This window comes from Amyelois transitella, chromosome Z, assembly GCF_032362555.1.
Source record: "Amyelois transitella isolate CPQ chromosome Z, ilAmyTran1.1, whole genome shotgun sequence".
Lineage (NCBI taxonomy): Eukaryota > Metazoa > Arthropoda > Insecta > Lepidoptera > Pyralidae > Amyelois > Amyelois transitella.
The window spans coordinates 9347028-9360118 of NC_083535.1; the positions used below are offsets into that span (position 1 = coordinate 9347028).

Genomic DNA, 13091 nt, shown 5'->3' on the forward strand with positions numbered 1-13091 from the left:
TTATTTACAGTATGTACAAGACTATTTACAGATGGACAAGTTTCATGTGTCGTATTGGGAGGTAAAAGTTGTGTACCTGATATCGACGTCCGCGACCGTGGACGTGAGGCAATCGATACATTGTCATCTTCTTCAGCTATAGCTTGTTGTTGTATAGCTAACCTCCGCTCCAAAAGGCGCTTCTCGAAACGAGCATGCTCTTCAGCCGCTTCCAATTGAAGGTCGATAAGGCGTCGTCGTCGTGCCTTTGCAATCGTTTGTTCTGTCGTGTCGGATCGTATGGAGGGACAAGGAGACGGTGCGCGGCTGCCGTGGGCGGACTGTCGGCCCGGCCCGGTCAGGTCGGCGGTAGCGCTAGCCCGTGTCTCTTCCGATGTCATTTTACCGGATCTAGTTTCAACCATGGGTGTGATTGCGTATGGCTCGAAGGACCACTTGAACGGGCCGAGGGTCTATTTGTCTAGTCAGAATAAAAAAGAATTTTTCCCGTTCAAGATACGTCTTGTCGTCTCGTCGTCTTATGGTCGTCTCCTTAGTGTCCAAGTCGATCGTCCTTTTTTTCACAGTCTGTCAGTCGGTTTTAGTCATCTAAAATGTTAAGTCAAAAAGTGGATTGTCCATGGAGGCTGAACGGCCGCTACAATTGACTTGCTCAAAATAAGCGACCGTAATATATTTATCAATGTGCATAAGTTCACATAGTTTGAGTACGTACAAATAGAAAGATTTACGAGAAAAATCTTATTTCAAGACATTACATAACTTTGTTATAAAGTAAAACAAATGAAAGGCAATCATTAAAAGTGTCGATAACTTGTGCATAAGTGGACAAACTAATTATATCATTTAATTGCTGTCAAAACATCATTAACACTGGATTAAGAATAATTAGCGACGCGTGTCCCGAAGATGCTGGATCAAATCACGCATCATACGGAGATAAAGCTTAATTTAAAAGACTTTTGAAATCATGCCGCTTCGCACAATTCTCCAGAGTACGGGGAATGTAAAGTTAATGGCTAGATATACGAGTACTTTTACAAGTAGTATTATTTAGTTCACGCAATTACTCTTTATTATAAATGCCACACATATAAATCTGAATATTTTTTAAATAGGTAACCATTTTCGCGCTTGGTACTGATGTAATTTAGATTCATACCACTAGTTGCCAAAATTTTAAGTATTTTAAATGTTTATGTTCAACAGCTAGTTTAACTAATTGTTGCATAAAACCATTGCTTCTCGCCTGTCCAACTTTACATGTGTTCGGAATTATTCATAAAATCTATGACTGACTAAACATAAATTATCCTAATAATAGTTAACATGGGAGTGTCTGCGGATGGATGGATGTAAGCATGGGCGAATGTTTGCAGTTATTTCACGTAAAATCTATAAGTATAACGGATAGCGAACAGAAAACATTATTGGAATAAGTAAGAACGTGAAAATCTAACTACAAACCGTGTATTACAATATTTTTGGTATAATAATTTTCTTGTTAAAATTTAAGGATAGCTTTTTGCCTGAAAGTCTACTGACTAGACTTATTTGCATGATATTTGGCGCAGAAACAAACAAAACCATCAGAAGTAACATAAGTTTTTTTTATTCCTATTCTCCTACTTTTATTATTTATTTGTTCATAAATAATAAATGAAAATAAATACAATGAATTGATGGCATTATTATTTTGCTGACAATTTTGAATAATGTACGGCTAGCAACCTGTCACTATTTGATCTCAATTCCATCAGTAAGAAGTTAGACGGCTGAACGTGGCATTTCAGTCTTTTCAAGACTGTTGGCTCTGCCTCCCCTGCAAGGGATATATACGTGATTATATGTATTTATGTATATTATAATAGTAAAGAAAGTATTTTAACTCCTCTTTGTACGATTCTAGGATTTCGTGCCGGATGTTAAAGAGTAAGTATGTCTGTTGGTCTTTCAGTTGTTAGAATTGTGTCTTGAGATAAATACGAGTAATAACAAAGAATGAAAAATCATTTCAGTGCATCGTCATTTTATTTATTCTTTTCGATTCGCACCTACTTATAAACAATAAATAGTATTAATTAAATAAATAGGTAGATATTTAAAAGTTATAAAAATGTCATACTAGTAGGCATTTTTAAAAATCTATATTTCCCGGAAATTTGCTCGACCTATTGAAAATAAAAACCTAGAAAAGTACTTTGTAGCGGTTCATTAAATGCCTTCCAAAACCTTTAATCTCGCTTATTCTCTGGAAAATAATATCATACAAACAGACAGATCGACATGTCGAAATTTATACTAGGTACCAAAATAATACATAATCATTAAAGAAAATGAAAAGACTGAACGGAGATTTTTTTTAATTGCTGAGAAATGGAATATGACCAGAATCAAACATTAAAAATGCAACAAAGTTAATTGGTACGTGAAATAGGTCCATTGTGTGCTGTACACGACCAAATTAGCCAAGTAGCTTAGTAGCATATCCGATATACAAATCATTAGCTCATTTAGTCCTTATTATTCTAACTTTAAGATTGATTTTCGATCGGAGTTAGTATGTTGTGCAGGTTGACGCTTGAGTAAAATATACACATGTAAAAAAGTATGAAAGGCCACCCACGAACACAAAACAGAGTAGACTTGTGTTACCAGGAGCAAGCTTAATGAAATCGACGGACGATTTTAAAACAATCATCGAGCTCTTTCAGCTAGAAAAGCTGTGGAATATTACGCTTAACAATCAAAATAATTTCTGGTATCAAATTGCGGGTGGCACTTTTTACAAAATAAAATAATAACTTTTATGTAGGTATCATGTTTAATTTAAACCATATAGTTAATTGTTTCTTAATGAGTTATCGTTGGACAATACGTACCTAGATGTCAGGAAAATATGCAACCGTTATTGTTTTCTAAATGGCCACAAAAATAATTAAATTGTCAGATAGAAAGCAAATAAAAAAGTGACGTTTTTAATAAATACTAATAATATTGAGGCAAAAAGATTTTAGTATTAAGATGTCAAGTGGCATGGCAATATGATTTATATGTTTTATTAGTTTCTTTGTTGTTAGGTTTTTCTGTTGTTGCTGTCTGCATTCGATGAAATTTTAGATCAATCGTTATTTTCTAGATGAGACCGACCACCTACTGGTGGAACCTTGAGCTCTTAACATTAAAGAGAAGGGTGCGAATGGGAACACAACGAGAGAGAAAAAAAGACTTCAAGTCTAAACAAAACAGTTTATAAATAAGTTCATATGCATAGTTTAACCTATTTAGTTTGCTGTTTTATGGACTGCTGGGCGAATTTCACATCGTTATATATTATATATAATAGGTAGGTATTCATCAAAAATGCAAGAAAGTTTTAAATATCTCTAAAAATCGTACAATGCATTCATGTAATATGACCTCAATAGCATTAAACGTAATAGTAATTAAAATTAAAATCGTGTCAATGTTAATTACGAAAGAAGTAGTTATTGCGAATTCAGCATGCTGAGCTGGCAGATTCAAACTTTGCCGAACACTTGCACGGTTTGATATTTCATAGTAAAACGTATTAGTTACCTACTGTTTTAGATAAAAATTTAAGCGATTGAAATATATTTTGTACTCACTGTCTGTATCGTGTGGTTTTGTATGTTTCACTATTACGATGCACAAATGATATATATTCCGATTATAAAGTACAGGTAAACAAACAGGTGAAATAAATTATTAGCAAATAAGTTATTTTTGAAAACATTTCTTTTTGAAAATTTTTTAAGTTAAAAATATATAAGTTACATGTTTCTACATTGTAAGCATTTTCTATTTCTGTAAATGTCAAAGACGTCGAGGTCTTAATTCTAAATATAGGCAGTAAGTAAATAGGGAGAGCAATAAGTAATATTCATACAATTTCATTTCGTTGTTCGTATATTTAATTTAACCGCAACATTTATTTCTGCCATCAAGTTCAACGCGACCATTGATACAAATACCTATTTCTGCAACAAAGGATTATAAGTTCCAGTGATTTAAGGCTTCCGATCAGCGACCCGGGTTATAATTCACGTTGGAATAAATGGAGGTCTTTCATGACCGTATGCGCGTGGCTACGGCGCAGGAGCGCAGACGCACTTTAAAAACCCAATACTTTTCACATTTGTCACAGCCCCGCTCACGTTACAAGTCATTCAGTTACCGGCAGCTGTGGGCGCACGTCATCACCTCCGATACACACTTCACACCTTTCGCTTTTGAGACCTGAATAATAAAACACAAAGTCCAACAGCATAAAGTAATTGCGCCGGCCGTTTATGCAAGCAAGACGGGCGCCATTTGTGAAAAACATATATTTTAATTTTATTGCAACGTATCAAATTTAAATAAAGGTCTATCCCCATACAGCAAGGCCGTGCGTAAGGACTCGTAAGGAGCCTAAAAATTTTATGCAAACATTTACTATAGATTGACACTGAAGCTTCAGTGTCAAGCGGGACACGTCCCCGCCACGTCCCGGGTCGACCATAACACGCTATGTGCTAAAAACTTTTATTTCCACATGACCGCTCGTATAAAGATATGTTTCTTTTTTCACTAATGTATAAGTACATTTAATTTATATAACTTTAAAAGGCCTTGACCGATTGTTACGATCGTGGGAGATATCATCAGAACTCTAACGATTGTCTTCTTTTATAACATTATAAGTTTCAGTAGTATAAAGATCACAAACAAACGATGTACGTAATCAGATGTAAAAATTATATATTTTTTTTTATTTCTTTACCGATATCAATAGCACTAAATTATAAAGTAAGATCTACCATAAAAAAATATGTAGCATACATTTGTGAACTTTGGATTCATACATGTTTATCTTAAAATTTAATTTATTTATTCAAATTTTCAATAACGTTTAGCACCTTTTTCATATGTTTTGCATATAGCAATGAAGTGCACAATGTTGTCCCTGTTCATTTTAATTTATTTCACGCTAAGAAACTTTAAGTTTTTATTCTTCTCCCTGATTTTGATACCTTTCATTGATTATTCTTGCTTTTTTAATAAATACATCCTAGCCTAGTTATAGAGGGACAGAGGTGCGCTTTTGACCATGATCTTGGATTTGGTAAGTCAGGTTTTTATACAAAGCGATTCTAGTCTGGCCTCCGCAATCTTTTCAGGGGAACTTAACCCTTATTGGATCACGATTACGCAGTTGCCTAATGTGCAAGTTTCTTCGCGACGTTTCCTCTCAACACATATTAATCTAAGATTATATTAAATTGTTCTGTATAATTTTATTTTTAACAATACTAAAACACAAGTAGCTCGGTAATCTTATTGACAATCAGTGCCTCAGTTTGCGATGAACCCATGTCAGGGCCGAGTGATAACACACGATTGTAGGCATATTAATTAAATTTTCATGCGTTACCATGTTCTAAGTTCCTAATAAAAGTCTTGAAATATTTCCAAATCATTTATATTATATGATTAAACAAGCTTTTGCCCGTAGTTTCACTTCTGAAATAACCTTTCTAGGCGACTTCCAGTGAAATACAAACAGTGGTTTCAGTCTTTCTCTCATTTTTTCATATTGACTAAGTAGGTATCTATTTAATTATATAAATCTATCTAATTAGGCATGAACTTGCGACTGCTTAATAATCGGTCACCTATGCTATAACGGCTGTTAGTGCTTAACTAGATAGTATAATTTGGATCACGCGATATATAAGTACTTACAATAATAAAAGTCAAACAAACAAGGTCAGTGATGTAACTCACTATGACGAAGACATCGATAACTGAAGCAGAATACCGATAGCGAGGACCAAGCGTCACGATGAGAACTTCATACCAATTATAAATAAATTAATCAATTAACCGCCATTTACCATTTGTTTTATTGTAAATAAACCAGTGTTATTGTTTATTATTATTTAAACATAATTTTATAAACAATTTGCCAAGTTTATCATCATTCATCAATTGTTTCTGAGAAATTTAAGATCAAAAATAAATTTTTAATTTCTCCGATTACACTAGTTTCCACGATAAGGTGAGTAAACAAATGTGTATCGATACACATAAACGAATATTAAATCCGAGCAGAATTATTACTTATACGGAACATTTAACTCTGTATTGAATGGTTTCATTTTAACATGCATGTAACAAAACATCGAGAGGTTTCATGAAGATTTATTTTATAGTTTTTGTGTGCAACGAGTTTCCCGATGTATTATTTCAACAAAAATATCTACAGGCCTAAAGACAACTTTTACTAAGAGTAAGGCATGCAGCAAGCAGTTAGACTTGCTCAAATCTTTTTCATCTATCAAATATCTCAAACTTGGAATACGCGGTTGTAGGCTATCGAAATGCGAGACAAACGCAATGTTTTTGTATCTGACCAAAACAGATTAGAATCTGACCCTTCGGTATAACGTCAAGAAAGTGACCTTACTATGATCTGTCGTCATGCCTGGGCGAAGCAAAACAACTATGATTTTGTGGAATTCTTTCAAAAGATATAGATATTACTTTTTTATAGTTATTTGTGCGGTTTATTAAATATTAATATGACATTATTTTAATTAAATATATATAACGCTTATAGGTACGATACAAATCTGAATCCATGCTAATATTTAAAAAAAAAAAACATATTTTGTTTATAACGAATATTCTTCAGAATCTACTGGACCGGTTTTGATGATATTTGGCACAGATTTGGTTTAGGTTCCTTCGAATTGAGCATTATGGCGAGCGATACAAAACTGTCACTCACAATTTCTATGACATCATGAACGCGAATTTTAATTTCTGTGGTATCACAAACATCACTAACAAGTTCTGCGAAATCCCTAACAACACGTTAAATTTCTGTGGAATCCCTAACATCACTTAACATTTCTGTGGAATCACTAACATCACTTAACATTTCTGTAGAATCACTAACATCACTTACAATTTCTGTGGACTCACTTACCGCTGCATGTATATGTGGGTGTGCGTACAGTTGCATTCTCCGTGTGTCCACTGCGTAGTTGCCGAGGGGGATATCGTTCATGTCGAAGGGTTCTGGAAGGCCGGTCAGCCTCGAGACGTTGTCTTCGCAATCGCCATCGAGACCGGCCCCGTCGGCGCTGCCGGCCACTGCATACAAAATATATTTGAATAAGTACTTAAATGAAAGGGTTATGGCAACATACATACATAAAATCATGCCATAGCAACATACATCATCAATGCCGCTGGCCCGAAATCCAATCGCAAGCTACGTAAGAAACTTGATCCTGTCGAAGGGTCGAAATTTTCTGGCATTACCCGCCCCAAGGTAAGGCCTCAGAGCGAGAAGAGGTCGCAGGAGTATGGGTACCGTATAATGCTGAGCTTTATAATTTTGTGGTGTTTTTCTGTGGAACTTAAGTACAATAATAGGGTCCAAAGGAAAAGGAGAATCAGATGTGCGGCCGAGTTGTGACCTAAAATTTAACGGTTGATTGAGTGGCGAAAGCGATACAGCGGCGCCTCAAAACAAAAAACACCTCTAGGGTAAAAACAATATCGTTTCAAACATGCCCTTACGTAAATTTAGTGAAATTAGGTTTTAAGCGCAGCTTCGCTCGCGCGGATTTAGCGCCACTTACACGCACGGTTTAAGCGCCACGTACAAAAGAATTTCTGATTACAGGTTCTTCGCGAATCGCACGGGAACTAAAGTTTTTATCGGGGTAAAAATTCCCTGTGTCCTTCTCCAGACTAAATATTCTTCTACAGACTAATTATATATACCTACTTAGGAAATTGCGTGAGGAGGTAACAAACTTACTTTCGCAGTTATATTATTTATATTATATTAATTGGAATGTAAAGGAGGTTTTGAAAAAGTAATAGAAACCGCGCTATCATTATAATAATTAATATTGTTTCCAACTTAAACTAACCGAACGTTTTTATTCTACTTGTACATATACGAAATTATGCAATTTATTAGCTTACGCTGGTAGCTTTTGCTGCCTACCAATTATGCATGATGCCAAAGATGTCTGCGCAGTTATAGCGTTGTTAATATCGTAGGTATGACACTTTCTGTCGTAGGTATGTGTGTTTGTCATGATGTTTACATAACATTCGCTGTGTTCATTACGTATTAACTGGACAACTTTATACTGGTAGAAGATGAATTGTATGGTTAGCGATAAATAAATAATGTTTGACATTTTCGCAAATCGAAATCCTACTAATTGGCACTTATACAAATTTGAAAGTTTGTAAAGATGTATGTTTCAGTTTCGCGCAAAATTTTGTATGTACACGGGTGGAATATAACCTAAATTAATATACCCGGTTACTTTTTATGCCGAAATCTCGACGAAGCCAAGCCGCGGGCGTAGCTTGTATACACACATACATATACTCACGTCTATACCCCTTGCGGGGTAGACAGAGCCAACAGTCTTGAAAACCTGAATGTGCCCATTCAGCTGTCTGGCTTAATGATAGAATTGAGATTCAAATAGTGGAGGTTGCTAGCCCATCGCCTTAATGAAGAATCCCAAGTTTCTAAGCCTTTCCTTTAGTCGCCTTTTACGACATTCATGAGAAAGAGATGGTGCGGCCCTATTTTTTTTCTATTTGTGCCAGAAACCACACGGCACGGCACGGCAGCTCGTATACTATAACAAAAAATACTTTAAATTTATATACTTGAAAAAAATATTAGTTTATCTTTTGACACCCCGTGTTTCATAAATGACGTAGACAAGTACATTAAAACCAACAGGACCGTGTCAAAAGCCAAAAATGTAGATCAGAGGTGTTAAAATTATTTCCGATTTCAAAGGGCGTTGCTTATTTCAAGATATTTTTTTTCTTATTACGTTTATATACGATAAGTATTCGTAGTCTTTCAAGTTGTGAACACTTGTATGTACAAAGTACCTAAGTTTCTTCATGTATGCATGGAATTCAAAATCGACTTCGATTATTAATTAATAACCGATATAATAATTAATTAAAGTAAAACACGAGGTCAACTGATATTACCTTGTTATTATCTAGGATATTCGAATCGCTCGCAACAATTTTCTCAGAATTTCCGCGCATAAGCAAGAATTGTCGCGATAATTCTCTATTTGTCTTCTATCTTTTTACGAGTAAAAATAAATTCTACGTTGTTTTATGTCGCATTATTCAGATGAGATTATTGTCGCTTATTTAAGATTTCTCAAACACATGTGTGTTCATGTGATCACGCCTTCTTCCCATAGGAGTAGACAGTAACTACATATTTTCACTTTCCACGATCACTGCCTACTTAAATTATGATATATTAATGAATGAATGAATTCTATTCTGATTTCTATGAATGAACTTCAACTACATTCATCATTCTTTGATTGCTTCAAATTACTTAGGTACCTAATTGTTTTGCAAAGCCAGTGCCTGAGATCATTGCATAAATATTGTAAATTTACCGATTTTTGATTTAAGTTGTAAAAACTTTTTTAGTGTGTGCCTCTTGACAAAAATCATTCAGAAGCCGCGGATATAGAAGTTGGGTGTTAGACAGATAGCCCCCCACAAAACTAAGCAAAAAATTATATACTTATATTTTTTTTTATGTACAACGGTACGTATAGGTACTATTATTTTCATTTGCACTATGTCTTAGAAGTCGCGCGTACTTCAATTAAGGATAGAACTGGGAAAAGAACTAAAGGCTGGAGTAAAAAATTGGTTAAATTATTTATAAAACAAAATATAAAGAATTACGTACAATACATATGTATAATAAGGTTGCTTAGTTATAAGCTCCATTCCTAATTCTAAGACCAATGCATCTACACTTAGCAATGAATGAATATGAATATAATAAATTGTTATGTAATAAGTAGTTATAATAATTTATATATGTACAGTCGCCAGTAGAGAATCTTGACCCGCTATGGTTTTGGTTTTAATGAACAGGCGATTTCTCGGTACGCCAGTGTACCACAGAAATCGCAACTTATTATTTATGCATTTATGTGTACAAAATATGATCGAACAAGCTTGTATGTACCTATATATTTTATTGGTCCTAACCACGGAAATAAATAAGTAGGTAATTAAATTCTATGCATGATAGAAAAGCGACGAGCTTGCATCAAAAGAGCGATAAATTTTGATGAAGCATATGATGTATACGGAATGTAGTTAGTGGAAGAACATAGTCTTTGGCTAACCCTTCCTGTAAGACGCGTGACCATATTCATGCATAAAATATTTTATTTCGAAGTCCAGATTGCGTAGTCAGTAGCAGTTTCGTAAATATCAAGTATAAGCAGATTTAAGTGCTTCGTGTACAATAATTTAAATTAGTTCAAGATAATGTCTATGACAATGACCCGGCCTGGTTGCCTCGTTACTTGATACCGATCGCATTCTTTCGGCTCCATTTATATGTATTAAAATAATTTGCATTATTAATACATATATCAATCACGTCTTTATGTCCTACGGGGTGAACAGAGGTAGTAGTCTGGAAAGACTTGCAGGCTTTTAAATACAGAGTAAACCCAACAACAATTAACAGACCCACTGAAAAGACAAGAAAAGAATTGATTGTAGGAGTTCGTTTAAAAAAAATTCTTCAAGAAATTAAATTATATTAATCTTCAAAAATAATTTAATTATAATATTATAAACATTCACAAGCACTGTAAAAAGTAGTCGTCACAAGTAAAGTCGCGCGTAAATGCTAATTTACAGTAGCCTGGGAGCGATGTTTTATGATTTTTGATAACTTCAATTTTTTAATCTTTAGTTATTTTTTATTGAACTGTTTACACCTAGTAGTAATTCAAGTGTTAATAGTCTTTTTGCATATAAATCAACAAAAGAGACAAAAGTTAATACATATTTTCTTATATACGTATAAATAACAATATGGGGAAGTTTTTCGCACTTCGTTAGCCGAATAGAGCAGACGTGTTATATTATTTTTATTTTAAACATTAATCTAGAACCAATTAAAATTCAATCTTGTCTAAAGACGAGAGGAAACAAGTTGGAGCCACATCTTTGATTGCAGTTAGAACATTTCGCCGTTGTGAATAAGGAGACCAAACAAGACGAACTTTTGACAATCAATGCCTCTAAAACGTGTTTCGTAGTTTTTAGTGCTAAAAACAAACCAATATCACCACATGTACCTTTAAAAGTTAATAATATAGCAATACAGGAAAAGAAATGCGAAAAATACCTGGGGCTTAGAATTGATGGTCGAGATTGAGCACATAAAAGATAAACTTTCCGCAGTAATTGGTTCATTTCGGCATATTACTAAATGCATTCCACGTCACATACGGTATACTATTTATAATTCTCTGGTAAAATCACACCTTCTTTACCTTATAGAAATATGGGGCAGTGCTGCAAAAACGAAATTAGCTGAACTCCAAATTATTCAAAATAAAAATTCTATTTAACAATCCCTATTTAACAACTACATCAAAAATTTACAATGAAACTAACATAATGAATATGAAACAATTATATATCTACACCACATGCATTCTAATCCGAAAAATATCACTCCATGCTAGTTTAGCATTCACAAAGGTGAAACAAATAACACAAAGATGCACGCGTCGCGCTAGCTTTTTGGTTCTACCCAAGACGAGAACGAACTATGGGAAAAAAACATTAAATATATTTTTTTATTTAGAAAATCTCATATCCGAATATCATAGGTTGAAAACCAAAAAAGTTAGTAAGAAGGCACATTTAAATTGTTATTTACAAAACACCATGTTAACACAGGAAATTACTGTATAAAGCACAGTAATTACTCGAATATGCCGGATTTACAACGCTGTAACTTCTCGTAAGTGCACATAAACTACGTAACGCGTGCGTTCACAGTCAATACGCGGCTTTACAGCTATTTGCTATTACTCACCCACTTTTTCAAAACAACGATGTTCCTCTCAGAAGCCTCCTCTTGCAACAGCTGATTGATAAATGTGCATCCTTTAAAAACAACACTCAAGTCCACAACATCGAAGAAAGTTCAAATCGATCAACACTTGTGTCCAAAACAGTACTTAGTTTGTAAACCTTATGATTGAAGATAAGTTTTAAAGTTTGGGCGGGCGGCGGGTCGATTCGCGCGTTCAGTGCCCGCGGAGTGTCGTGGAAGCCACGACGTGCATCGCCCGACTGACTGAACGGAACTCCGCGAGCCCCACTGAAGCACAGTTCTACGCACGCACAGCGTAGGCGGATCTCGCTGGCACTCAAAAATAAGGTTATCAGGCTTTTCAGAAACCCGCCTCGTGAAAAAGAAAACTCAAAAAAATACAACCTTATCGCGGCACCCTTATCGCTATTGCGCAACGCTGTAAGTTGCATTCGCTACTGTTACACATTCGACGCATAATTGTTTAAAAATCAAACGTTTTTCTTAATAGAGGAAAATGTAATCTACATAATATAGAGTAGGATGGAGTGGGGCAAGCTCTCTCATTGGTGGACCGCGGCGGCCTAACGCCAATCGCGCGGGAAGGAGGAGTCCGCTGCTCGTTCTGAAATTCGGCGAGACGGGATCCTTGGTTCCCCAATTTTCCTCTCTGTGTAAATATCCACGAAAATAGGATCCAGTTCAAGGATACTTAGGTACAACTATTGAAAGTCTCAATTTAGTCAAACGTTCAATTACCTCATCGATTTCAGGTACGAGTAGATACCTTAGCATGTACCGATATAATACTTATTTGGAAAACTTTCATATTTCAATGCCGTTAAAGGAATGTTCCGTCCAATTTATATTTAATAGTATGGTTTGTACAAGACGTTTGTTATTCTTTCTACAAAAATTACGTTGGAAGAGTTTTAGTAAACCTACGTTGCTCCAATATTTTCAGCGTAATCTTATAAAGACTTATAAAGACAAATAAATTTATAAAAATGGTGAAAGTTTAAATCAGAAACTTATTTTTACAGTAAAAAACCCTGTTGTTATAAAAGACATTACATAGACCATGACGATAATAGTCTTCGTCGTTTTAGTCAGGACTCAGGAGCATGTCACGCAG

At 34.8% G+C, this 13091-nt stretch overlaps 1 protein-coding gene across 2 annotated transcripts in view; it reads right to left on the bottom strand.

Moving 5' to 3' along the window:
• Positions 1 to 12228, bottom strand: part of LOC106133991 (forkhead box protein L2) — a 42412-nt gene extending 30184 nt beyond the window's left edge. Inside the window, exons 1-2 of one of the 2 annotated variants that reach the window (XM_060953567.1) lie at positions 11961 to 12228; positions 6998 to 7164 (exon numbers count right to left, since the gene is read on the bottom strand). In XM_060953567.1, the coding sequence (XP_060809550.1) occupies positions 6998 to 7164; position 11961 (168 nt within the window). In that variant the 5' untranslated portion in view covers positions 11962 to 12228. Of the gene's footprint in view, positions 1 to 6997; positions 7165 to 11956 lie in introns of both variants that reach the window. The other variant, XM_060953569.1, reaches the window with a different exon arrangement.
• Between the last annotated feature and the right edge of the window lie 863 nt (positions 12229 to 13091).